Here is a 13,448-nt window from a genome sequence, read left to right as displayed (position 1 = left end):
CTCAGTTCTGCTCTAAAGACAGGGGACTGGTAAAGGACAACAGTCTCAGTTCTGCTCTATGGACAGGGGACTGGTAAAGGACAACAGTCTCAGTTCTGCTGTATGGACAGGGGACTGGTAAAGGACAACAGTCTCAGTTCTGCTCTAAAGACAGGGGACTGGTAAAGGACAACAGTCTCAGTTCTGCTGAGGACAGGGGACTGGTAAAGGACAACAGTCTCAGTTCTGCTCTAAAGACAGGGGACTGGTAAAGGACAACAGTCTCAGTTCTGCTCTATGGACAGGGGACTGGTAAAGGACAACAGTCTCAGTTCTGCTCTAAAGACAGGGGACTGGTAAAGGACAACAGTCTCAGTTCTGCTCTATGGACAGGGGACTGGTAAAGGACAACAGTCTCAGTTCTGCTGAGGACAGGGGACTGGTAAAGGACAACAGTCTCAGTTCTGCTGAGGACAGGGGACTGGTAAAGGACAACAGTCTCAGTTCTGCTCTAAAGACAGGGGACTGGTAAAGGACAATAGTCTCAGTTCTGCTCTAAAGACAGGGGACTGGTAAAGGACAACAGTCTCAGTTCTGCTGAGGACAGGGGACTGGTAAAGGACAACAGTCTCAGTTCTGCTCTATGGACAGGGGACTGGTAAAGGACAACAGTCTCAGTTCTGCTCTATGGACAGGGGACTGGTAAAGGACAACAGTCTCAGTTCTGCTGAGGACAGGGGACTGGTAAAGGACAACAGTCTCAGTTCTGCTGAGGACAGGGGACTGGTAAAGGACAACAGTCTCAGCTCTGCTCTAAAGACAGGGGACTGGTAAAGGACAACAGTCTCAGTTCTGCTCTAAAGACAGGGGACTGGTAAAGGACAACAGTCTCAGTTCTGCTCTATGGACAGGGGACTGGTAAAGGACAACAGTCTCAGTTCTGCTCTATGGACAGGGGACTGGTAAAGGACAACAGTCTCAGTTCTGCTCTAAAGACAGGGGACTGGTAAAGGACAACAGTCTCAGTTCTGCTGAGGACCGGGGACTGGTAAAGGACAACAGTCTCAGTTCTGCTCTAAAGACAGGGGACTGGTAAAGGACAACAGTCTCAGTTCTGCTCTATGGACAGGGGACTGGTAAAGGACAACAGTCTCAGTTCTGCTCTAAAGACAGGGGACTGGTAAAGGACAACAGTCTCAGTTCTGCTCTATGGACAGGGGACTGGTAAAGGACAACAGTCTCAGTTCTGCTGAGGACAGGGGACTGGTAAAGGACAACAGTCTCAGTTCTGCTGAGGACAGGGGACTGGTAAAGGACAACAGTCTCAGTGCTGCTGTAAAGACAGGGGACTGGTAAAGGACAATAGTCTCAGTTCTGCTCTAAAGACAGGGGACTGGTAAAGGACAACAGTCTCAGTTCTGCTGAGGACAGGGGACTGGTAAAGGACAACAGTCTCAGTTCTGCTCTATGGACAGGGGACTGGTAAAGGACAACAGTCTCAGTTCTGCTGAGGACAGGGGACTGGTAAAGGACAACAGTCTCAGTTCTGCTCTATGGACAGGGGACTGGTAAAGGACAACAGTCTCAGTTCTGCTCTAAAGACAGGGGACTGGTAAAGGACAACAGTCTCAGTTCTGCTGAGGACAGGGGACTGGTAAAGGACAACAGTCTCAGTTCTGCTGAGGACAGGGGACTGGTAAAGGACAACAGTCTCAGTTCTGCTCTATGGACAGGGGACTGGTAAAGGACAACAGTCTCAGTTCTGCTGAGGACAGGGGACTGGTAAAGGACAACAGTCTCAGTTCTGCTGTATGGACAGGGGACTGGTAAAGGACAACAGTCTCAGTTCTGCTCTAAAGATAGGGGACTGGTAAAGGACAACAGTCTCAGTTCTGCTCTAAAGACAGGGGACTGGTAAAGGACAACAGTCTCAGTTCTGCTGTATGGACAGGGGACTGGTAAAGGACAACAGTCTCAGTTCTGCTGTATGGACAGGGGACTGGTAAAGGACAACAGTCTCAGTTCTGCTGAGGACAGGGGACTGGTAAAGGACAACAGTCTCAGTTCTGCTGAGGACAGGGGACTGGTAAAGGACAACAGTCTCAGTTCTGCTCTAAAGACAGGGGACTAGTAAAGGACAACAGTCTCAGTTCTGCTGAGGACAGGGGACTGGTAAAGGACAACAGTCTCAGTTCTGCTCTATGATGTCATATTTAATTGTTTGCATCTAGCTGGAAAATGCTCTCCCTGGTATTAGCAACTATATATAAGTGTGTATATATATGAAAATACAACACTTGAAATGACCCCTAGACCTTTAATCTGCTCCTTGAAAATCACTGTAAATAATGAGGGAATAACAGACACCTGGCCATGGAACAGCTGAGCAGCCAATTGTACACATGTAGAAACTGTAATTCCTACACCGTTCATCTGATTAGATGTAAACTTAAAGCACATATTGATTGTTTCATTTAAAATTGTGGTGGTGTACAGAGAAAAATTATGAAAATGATATTGATGTCCAAAAATGTATGGACATCATATGACATATATATATATACTGTACTGTATATCCTGCAGTCTAACATGATAAGGTACAATTAATCTATATTTGAGCTTTGAGGGTTGTTTTCATTTCTGTTTCTACCACTCTTTTGATGACCCCCCGCCTCCATCTCTCTCTCTCCCCCTATTTTTAGCAACCTGGGTGGTGATGTAAGAGATGCTAGGGTTGGGGCAGGCATAATACAGGCATGGAGTACTGTAGCAAGACTGAAAATAAAGCAATGTGGCGGTAACAATGTATTACAAAAGGTGAACTATTCCCAATCAATGAGACTGCCGGCCATTGGGGGGCATATGCGAGCAACCTTCAAGACAGGGGAGGGGAGAATTGGCACAGCGAAATTGGGATGGGAGAAAAAATAGAAAGATGGATAAAAAAAAAGAAAATAAATGTAATGCATCCATTTCTAAAATAATTTCTAGTTTCTTTTGGGACAAGAAAATACAATCAATATACTCAGAAAAGCATATTTTCAGTGGCGAAACCAGATGGTGGAAAGGGATTACCCCATTTCCAGGTATATTATTGGGCGTGTAACGTTCCAGCTATCTCCTTCTGGACTTGAAGGATGCTGAAAATCCAAGTTGGGTACAAATGGAACACAATTCATGTCATATCTCTGATTCTCTTTTGTTCTCTACAATGTGTCTGTTGTTGCAATGCATTGAGGTCCATCATTTGGTTTTAATGCTTAAGAAAACAGGGGATGTTTTAGTGAACCTTTTATGAGAGTAAAGTTTGACACTACATTGTGAGTACTCGTATAACGAGTAATGTTACATTTAGCAGGTCAAAATGGCCATCCGTTGTTGCCTATTGAGCTTTGCCATGTAAATGCAGTACCTTTGTTCTTCCTGACAATATTTGTAATTTTGGTTATTTATTTAATTTAATAAACAGACATTTGCATAAAGCAAGCATATCTGTCCAGTCCCATGTTGATAGGAGTATTTACCCTATATGGAACATTTTGAACAGATAAAGAATGTGCGATTAATCAGTTAACTATAGGGATGTTCCATATTGACTTTTTTACCGATATACCGATATTGTCCAACTCTTAATTTCCGATAACCGATATAGATATATGCAGGGTCCCCCCCCCCCCCCCCCAAAAAACGGAATAATTTCAGGTAATTAACATTACATATCTCTTGTGTTTGAGAACCCCTGGTATAGATAATATGAAGGCTTTTATATAGATGAAGTACTTGGTACTTTTGAGCAGCTTGCATTACGCGCACAGAGACTGATCCTTCTTCACTGGAAGTCTCCTCAGCTGGGCTAAGAGAGGTGATACAAATTGAGACTCGCAATTCGTGGCTCCTTTTTTGAAAAATATGTGATTACATCCGAGAGAAGCTAAACCTCCCACCGTTTATATTATGTATATTTGTGTTTGTAGAAAATGTTGTAGCCTGTCACAGTGAAATGAGCTTTGGGCCTTTGGTCGGTGCAGCGGTCTGTTTTACGTTTGTTCAGCAAAAAAAGGGGGAAAAAAAAGACAAATAAATATTGAAAAAACAAACAATAAATGTGTTATAAAAAGGGTCTCTCTGGTCTTGTGTGGATGAGTGCAGAGACCTTTAAGTGGAAGTAAGAATATTCTGTGAGGAAATGCAGAGTGATCCTAATGTGTCGGGCAGGAGAGAACCACTTACATTTCTACGGGGGAAGGTTGTGAGCAGCTTGAACTCGTTGGAGGGGTATCCCTTAGACGCCACGAAGTGGAAGAGGACCTGCAGCTTGGTGGTACCCAGGAAACGCCTCTCTAGGAACTGGCCGCTCGGCGTGCGGATACGCAGCTTGCTCATTGCCTCTGCGTAGTCCTCGTCTGGCTCCAGTGGCAGGGCCTGCTCCAATGATAAGCGAATGGCCTGGTGGAGGAGACAAGACATCGACAGCACAGTTAGATGGGGATAGTCCTGTCTGTATGTGTGCAGAATGATGGGGGCAAAACATCACAGTTACTTTAGCAGATATTACAATAGCGATGTAACTTGGGATATAATAAAAAAGATTGAAATGTCCAATGTCCAATATTGCAGACTTTGTGATATGGTCCGGATATTGCATTCTATCTCATATTGTGATATAAATATGAACCTGAATATTGACCATAAAGGACATTTAAGGAGGAAACAAAAACTAAGACGTATGCACCAAGAATAAAGTCAGAATGAACCAGCGTCATATGAAAAATGACAACAAGTAGCAAAAGTACGATTAGGTCTCTGTTGTATGAAATAAGAAAGCCTGGGTATGTAACATAACTGCTGATACAGGTGAAGATCTGATTCATTGTGATTAAATTAGCTGCCCTGTGTCTCACCCTGTTCCCCATAGATGGGCTTTATCCACTATCCTCATACATTTGAACTCAGAACATTATACTAGGACTGCCAGTAGTTTCGGCTCATGTTGAGGGAGGGAGGGAGGGAGGGAGGGAGCCACGCCATGCTATTGTGAAACATCTTTGGTAACTTATAGAAGATGACAGAAAGGCAGTCTTTGGTTAAGAAGAAAAAACAATTCAGTCATCGGTCATATGATGTCCTCAAATCAATGAGCAATCATGTTTAATAATTGTGATTATTATTTTTGCCATAATCGAGCAGCCCTACTTTATAACATAATACAGCAAGGGTGGCTTAGTTTGTACAAAAGAACTATGGAATATCAACTGTCATCTCCTACAGAAAAGCTAATCAACTCTCCTGTGTTCTAGAGACCAGGCTTCAGCGTTTCCCTGGAGCCTTCCTCTCCTCCCTTCCTCTCCTCCTCCTCCCCCCAGCTTGTTGTTCCTGCTGGGCCAGCCGGGGAGCATATGCTGTGACAACACGCCCCGGCTTTATTTACACACCATAATGCAATTATATTTCATAAGAGTGTACAACAGTAGCTCATTAGCAGCTTGTGGTGTTGGGTGGGCAGGGGCAGGGCGCGTGCCGCTCCTCCATCCCGGCTCCCACAGGTACAAGAGCTGATGCTGACTGGGTTGAAGGGCCCCCCAGGGATGGACAGACACACACACACACTCACACTCACTCACTCACACACACAAGCAGTGGCGTCTCTAAAGAAACCGCAGGACACGCGCCCGGCCTGGAGGCCTGACATGGTGCACACAAAGAGGAGTCAGGATCATCCATCCGTCCCCATTTATCCTCCTCTCTCTTGTTCTGCTCTGCTAACCACAGAGAGCAAACAGCTGAGGGGGTGGGAAGGAGACGTACACCTGACTATGCTTAGGGTCCCTTGAAACCCACACGACACACACCTTAAATCACCTACACTAATCAGCCTCTCCTTCGACACAAAGAGGCCCAGAAATCACAGAGAAGGTGGTCCTACAGGGGTCGTCCTCTCTGGTAGCTGCTGCTGTTTTTGTTGTGAGGAAAATGTTTCTTCTTGAGCATGTTTGTGTGCAATTGCCTTCGCTCTCTACACACACGCACACACACGCGCACACACACACACACACACACACACACACACACACAAATAAATAAAAATATTAAATTATTGCCTTAGCTTATACTTTCCATTAACCCATGTATCCGTCTCTAGAGTAGAGCTGAGTTTGTGAAAGCCAAGAAATTGTTTTGGTAACATATGAACAAAGAAAATCAATCAATCATCATTTTGGCAAAGAACATCACTTGCATACAAATGAGACATTACGACTTTTGACAGAAAACTATATAATGTCTCACAAATATCTGATGAGGGAGACCCACATGAGGGAGAATTACAACTGTGACCCATTGTACGGCCCCATAGTCTTAGTTTGAGAAACCAGGGTCACGTTGCCCATGTCGTTTGATAGGTTTCATGTTTCTGAATATCTACACTGTAGCACACAGCCAGTCTGGCAGCTCAGGAGAAACCATATAAACTGTACAGAGTTTAGTTAGTGAACACGGATATAAGATGAACAGAGTCATGATGGGTTTCGTTGTTAACCATTTGCACACACACATATAATTAAGAAGGGCTGGCCTAGGGGTCTTTTGTTATCGTCTGTTTAACTAAAGTGACAAATCACAGAACTAGCTGGGTCACCTGATATCCCTTACTGCCCCGAGCTGCACCACTGCTGAGTAAACAACAATCAACCAGGACTACACTCTATTATTACACACACACACAATTATTGTTTTCCTCTGTGTGTGTGTGTACGAACGCATGTGTTTGCCCCCTCTTCACATACAATAATTGTTTTTCTTTGAGTGAATGAGTGTGTTTGCTTAGGCTATGTGTGTGTGTGTGTGCGTGCATGTGTGTGGATGAGCCTATGTATATGGATTGTACAGGTCTTTTGTTCACTTGCGTTTCAAGATGAGGCTGTATGCTGTGCCAATACAAGGAATTTTAAGTGGAACAATAACTTGTGTGTATGTATGGTGAGATTAGCAAGGATCGAGTTTAGAGTAATTAGACCTTTTCTGTGTTTAAAGAGACTGTATGCATGTTCATGTTGTACACTACAAATACAACACATGCTCCTCTTTTGACAAGCAGTCTCCACCTTCACCGCCATCCAGGTGACTTATTATTATTATTATTATTATTATTATTATTATTATTATTATTATTATTATTATTATTATTATTATTATTATTCACCACCTACTTCCACCTTCGCAACATCAACCGCCTCCGCCCTTCACTCACTCCCAACAGTGCCACAATCCTGGTCCACTCCCTCGTCACTTCCCGCTTACTGCAACTCCCTTCTCTTTGGTCTCTCCCCCACAAACTCCTCCATAAGCTCCAACTGGTCCAGAACGCTGCTGCCCGTATAATCACCAGAACCCCTGTCATCAGTCACATCACCCCCGTCCTACGCCAACTACACTGGCTTCCCATTAAACACCGCATAGACTACAAGATCCTCCTCCATACATTCAAGGCCATTCACAACCTCGCCCCTCCATACCTGTCCGACCTCTGATTGTCTGATTTGTCTGATTTAATTTTTTGTCTGATTTTATATTTTTATATAATTTTTTTCTTTTTTTCTTTAATCTTTTTCCCCCTCCATTTTCCTCCGATTTTCTCCCATCCCAATGTTAGTCGTTATGCCAATTCCCAATCCCCTTCCTGGTCGCTGCGCACTTACCCCCCACAGTCGGTCTGGGAGAGTGGAGGCTATCACGTGCTTCCTCCGACACACAGCCAATCAACCGCTTCTTTTCACCTGGCAGCGCGGATTCTCATTGAGAGGGCGTAGCGTGTGGAAGGATCACACTATCCCACTCAAGTCCTATCCGCGCTTAGCAGGCGCCCCGACCGAACTGTAGGAGTCGCTGTTTACAACGACCCGGACCCACTCCGCCAGCTTCTCCCACCCTCTAATACTGCCAATTGTATTAGTGTGAACGGCCAGCCAAGCTGGTGACAACCCCGGAGCTGTGAGCTGGATTCGAACAGGCGAATCTAGCCGCTCCGGGGTTTGGTGACGAACGCAATCTCCGTTACGCCACCTGACCGCCCTTTTATTTTTATATTCTAATGGATTGCGATTGTGAATTTAACTGTTTTTAAATGGTTGTACGGCGACCTTGAGTGCCTTGAAAGGCGCCTTATAAATAGAAGGCATTATTATTATTATTATTATTCTCAAGCCGCAGCAGGGCTTCGACGAAGTGGACGAAATGAATACTATGATAATCATATTAGTAATATTAGAGTATTAAATCAATCAATCACATCATCTGTTCACTATGCAAAATCACATGTTAAGTTAACTGCATGGTAATTTGTCATACGACAACAAACCTCAAATTGTCAACATAATATTCCCTGAAAGATTTCAAATCTCTCCTTGTGAGATATGAGTCAATATGAATTGAAAATGGGGGACCCTGATGTAAACAAGACAAACGTCTTTCTCTGGTCTGCATCCCCTTAACAATTGTGTGTATTGAGCCGTACTGTATTGTACCCATTCTGCAATCTGTTTTCATTCATTCATTCATTCATTCATTCATTCGTGAATGTGTGAAATGAGAATGAGAATATGAGAACAGAGCATGACTAGATATTATTCTTAATGACATGTGAAATGAGATGATGAGAACAGAGGAGGAGACTAGATATTATTCTGAATGACGTGTGAGATGAGAATATGAGATGATGAGAACAGAGGAAGAGACTAGATATTATTCTGAATGACGTGTGAGATGAGAATATGAGATGATGAGAACAGAGGGAGAGACTAGATATTATTCTGAATGACGTGTGAGATGAGATGATGAGATGATGAGAACAGAGGAAGATAGATATTATTCTGAATGACGTGTGAAATGAGAACATGATGATGAGAACAGAGGAAGATAGATATTATTCTGAATGACGTGTGAAATGAGAATATGAGATGATGAGAACAGAGGAAGATAGATATTATTCTGAATGACGTGTGAACTGAGAACATGAGATAATGAGAAGCAGTTGTCCTCCTCCTCACCTCCTTTTCATCTTCCTGCTCTTTTTTCATCCGTTCCAGGCGAACCTGCTCAGCCTCTTCTTTCTCCTGTGCTTCTCTCTAGAATAGAAACAGAGCCGTTTAATTCATCTAGGGGTGTCACAATTAATCAACTGAATAAAATAAATTGATTACAAAAATAAATGTCAATAAAGGTGACTGCATCGATGCTTTGAAACATTTCATTGGTTTAACTACAAAAGTAAGTTTCAGTTAAAAAAAAATGAAGAAAATGAATAATCTAAATGCAGATTGCGCTGATGAAATTATCGTTGGATTTCATACTTTATTCATTCAACGTTCACCAGGGGGATTATTAATCCCATCATATGGAACACAGCCACAGGACCTTCCACAAAAGATTGGTGGTGTATCATCGTCTACTCCATTAGGTCAAATAAAATAAATTATTATAATAATAAAACACACCCAACACATTTTCAAGTTGTAGGGCAGTTAGCCCTTTCATCTCACAATCTGCTTTCTAGTGTCCCAGATTAATATCATGATAGAAGACTAGTTCTAACAAAAAGGTTTTTATACCTTCTTCCGGTCAGCTTTTAGAGAGAGTTGATAGGCCTCGTCTTGTTCTCTCTTCACCATTTCCCTCGCTTCACGCTCATCCTGGGGAGGGAGGGAGGGGATAGAGATGGAGTCATTAACAATCAACATCATAAAAAGCATACCCGAGGACAAAAACGTCAAAGCTGGGAGGCCGAGGGAGGCAGTGTGGATAAAAGACAAGACAGAATGTTGTGTGTGGTTCAAGCTTTTAAACAGCAGGTCTGAAAGAACAGCTCTCGAGAGGAATCTATTCTAGCCTGGGGTTTCTCTTTAATGTTCTCTCTCCATTTCCCTTTCACCGACTCTCCCCTTCTCTCTTTCATTTTGGTTCTTTCACTCTCCCTCTCTCTCTCTCTTCCTGTTTGTACAGAGGGAAGACGACTGGCTTCCTTTCTCTCCATGCCTGCTGTGGCTATGAGGTGCTTTTGTGAAGAGCAGGGAGTACATGACTGTGTCCATTGTGTTAACACCATAGAGCCATTTGTTTATTCTATATTCTCAGGGCCCACACTGTGTCCCAGCCAGGGTGCGACAGGTTGAGCCTATTGTGACGATCAGAGGGCAGTCATGTTGCTGGGGCTATAAGGCAAGAGATGAGTGTGTATTGTTGTACAAAGTCTGGAAAAGAAAAGGATACAGTTGTGTATTTCAGTCTGAATAATAACGTTTGGCAACTGAAAAGAAACTGTGATAGAATGGTGGTGGAGAGAGGGATAAAGGGATCACATGTGGACGCCATCATCTGCACTGGGTCACGCAACAAAATCATCCGTTTAGCGGCACGGTGGTGTAGTGGTTAACACTGTCGCCTCACAGCAAGAAGGTCCAGGGTTCGATTCCCACTTGGGGACCAGGTTTCCATGATGCCAGGTACCCAGGTGGGGTATCTCCTGGGCCTTTCTGAGTTTGCATGTTCTCCCCGTGCTCGCAAGGGTTTCCCCCCCGATAAGATAAACCCAATGGAAAAACATGCACAACAGATCGTCAACGCTGTGGCGTCCTTGACGAAGACGGACAGGAGTACTTGGATTGGTCCCCGGCTCACGTTGACGCCCTATCTGCTCCCGGCTGCCCATGGGGGGAAGGACGACGGGATGGGAAAAGTGCAGAGACATTTCATCGGCGACTCAGTGCATGTGTGTTCCTGTGGGTCGCCCATCTCACGTGTGTGTGTTAAAACTGCATGACAAATAAAGACTTCTAGTCTAACAATTATTATACTATTGAGAGATTTGGTCCGATATTGTGATTTACTATAATGGATGACAGAGCGTTAAAAGCACAAACTGCTAGTAAGACTACCTGCTGTTATACTAAATATATTACTGAGTCCATTTGCAATATTAAACGGCATGAAAACACACACACAAAATCAAACCTACCACTATATACTATAGGGAGGTGTAGTGGTTACGTCATTTTCGTTTTTCCGTGTTCCACCCTCTGTCCAACGCAATGTATTTCCCCATTGCCCATTTCTAAATCGTCTCGTTTAAAACTAATAAAGCATGGACATTTGCATGGTGTACCTTTCTGTGCGTATTCATCCACAATCTATAGCTCATAGGGGTGTAAAGATACATGTATCCGTACCGAACAAGTTTCAGTGTGTACTGTACCGTACCGAACGGCTGTGTAGTACCGAACAAATACCACGGTATGTTAACCACTAACGACCGCCCACCGGGGGCTGTTTTTTGCACAATCTAATATAATTATTATTATATTTACAAGTCGATTATTAATTTCAATATAGAATATTCGTTGAGAGCCCTACAAGTACAATTAGTTACTGCACACTACATCACCCCTGAGTGGAACATGGAAAGCCAAACTTCCCCCACTGTACCGAAAACCGTACCGAACCTCGACTTCAAAACCAAGGTACGTACCGTACCGTGGTTTTTGTGTACCGTTACACCCCTAATAGCTCAACATGAAAATATTCACAAATATATCATAAAGGTAGCTAAATAACAACGTCTCAGTATTCATTCACTGATAAACTACACTGCGATTTAGCGCTGCTGACTGACGTCACCACAGCCTAGACTCCTGGCTTTAGTCGCAGACCTAGGATCAGATTTCCCTTACATTCCATAAGCTTAACAATTCGTACAATGGGAAAATACCTGACCCTGAATCTGTGGCTAGTATCTCTCTGGTGATCATAACCTGCATTAATCTCTAAAGGCAACCACAATTTTTTAAAAGCAACAATCACGTTACCATATTTGTATACGGTATATATATTTTTTTTCAAAACTTTGTTTATTGGAGTTTTTCGTTGCAATATGAGATGAGCACAAGGTCAAACTGTACACATAATATGCCAGACGTATTGCACAAAGCTACGTATAATTAGTCAAAATATAGGTCTGTTGAATATAAACAATATACCTATTGCACAAAGCTATGTATAAATAGACAAAATATATAGGTATTTACTTTTTTAATCGTATAACGTTATTTCGCTGCATATTAAATCACTGTAAATACTAATGTAAATCAGTTTCATTGTACATAGTGTATACGGTAGTTTATAACGTTAGTTTTTTACGTAATGTTAGTAGCTACTACTTGCTAGCCGGCATTCCCGAAACTCCTCTACATGCCCCGATTTAAAATGGTTCTCTCCTCTTTGTATACTTTTGTCCTCACCAACAAAGTATTCTGCCAGGGAACTTATGGATACGACAGTAGACATTGCTAACGTCTAGTACGTTAACTTTATCTAGGTAACGTTAGCTAGCGTGGTATCAGTTGACCGTGACGTGTATTAGGCAACAACACTGAACGACAACACTCCTGCCGTACTGCCTGGTGGTAAGTGTAGTTCTTTTTTAACAACAAATTAAAAACCGTATAACTACCTTTATTTCAACCAAAAATGCTTAAACAATAATGTTAGTGGTAGAAGGGAACTAATTTTGTGCAAAAATGAAAGCGTTTCAATTTCCATGGGCAGAATTGTTACAATAGCCGATAATCCATTTTCCCAATGATGAATCCCTATACGGGTGGAACAACCAGTGACGTCAGACTACACCTCCCTATACAATACTATACACAAGCAAAGTAATCAACAAGGCACATAATACGCAGCAGACAATCATAAAAACACTGAATTAAAAAAAAAAGAGTATCCCCTACATCTTTTGATTAAAAGGAATATTCTACACGAGATAAACGACGCTGCTCTTCATATAAAATGCAAATAAACAGTCTGAGAACAGCCCTGACGTCACCAGATCAGCAGTACTACAGCACTACAGGGGTCAGTCAAGCCGAGCTAAACCACAGGCAGCCATAAGAATGACAGGGATGTCAGTGAGTTTAGTTTGAGTCAGAATGCAGCTATCCAGCTGTCGTGTGTCCAGACGGACACAACAGTCACTGTCAGACAAGAATGTCTGAGTTGGGATGCTGGTAGATGTCTGTGGTCGTGTCTGAGTCTGCCCTGTGAGAGGGGAGGTGGGGTAGGGGTTGGGGGGGGGTTAGTCTGGGGGCTGAAAGAAGGGAAGGAGGAAAGATAATTCTCTCAATGAGAGAGTTAAGTGTAAAGGTCGACTTCACCAAAAGATGAGATGGGGCCTGGCAGCTAAAGAATGAGGTGGGAGATTCTTGTGGTTATCGGTAACTGGCTGCATTTATATACCGCTTTTATCCAAAGCGCTTTGCAATTTGTTCCTCACATTTTACCCATTCACTCACACACAGACGGTGGAGGCAACCATGCAAGGTGCCAACCTGCTCATCGGGAGCAGTTAGGGGTTAAGTGTCTTGCTCAAGGTGTACACTGTCCGGGAATCAAACCAGGAACCTACGGATAACCAGATGACAGAT

At 43.2% G+C, this 13,448-nt stretch overlaps 1 protein-coding gene across 1 annotated transcript in view; it reads right to left on the bottom strand.

Annotated features, from left to right (window-relative positions):
- faf1 (Fas (TNFRSF6) associated factor 1) overlaps positions 1-13,448 on the bottom strand; it is a 184,488-nt gene that overhangs the window by 19,028 nt on the left and 152,012 nt on the right. Inside the window, exons 16-18 of the mRNA XM_084308912.1 lie at positions 9,582-9,662; positions 9,021-9,098; positions 4,210-4,425 (exon numbers count right to left, since the gene is read on the bottom strand). Of these exons, the coding sequence (XP_084165038.1) occupies positions 4,210-4,425; positions 9,021-9,098; positions 9,582-9,662 (375 nt within the window). The remainder of the gene's footprint in view (positions 1-4,209; positions 4,426-9,020; positions 9,099-9,581; positions 9,663-13,448) is intronic.

This window comes from Notolepis coatsorum, assembly GCF_963971535.1.
Source record: "Notolepis coatsorum genome assembly, chromosome: 2".
In the NCBI taxonomy this organism is placed as follows: domain Eukaryota; kingdom Metazoa; phylum Chordata; class Actinopteri; order Aulopiformes; family Paralepididae; genus Notolepis; species Notolepis coatsorum.
Note: the sequence above shows the minus strand (reverse complement) of the source record. Positions and strands in the feature narration are given on the sequence as shown.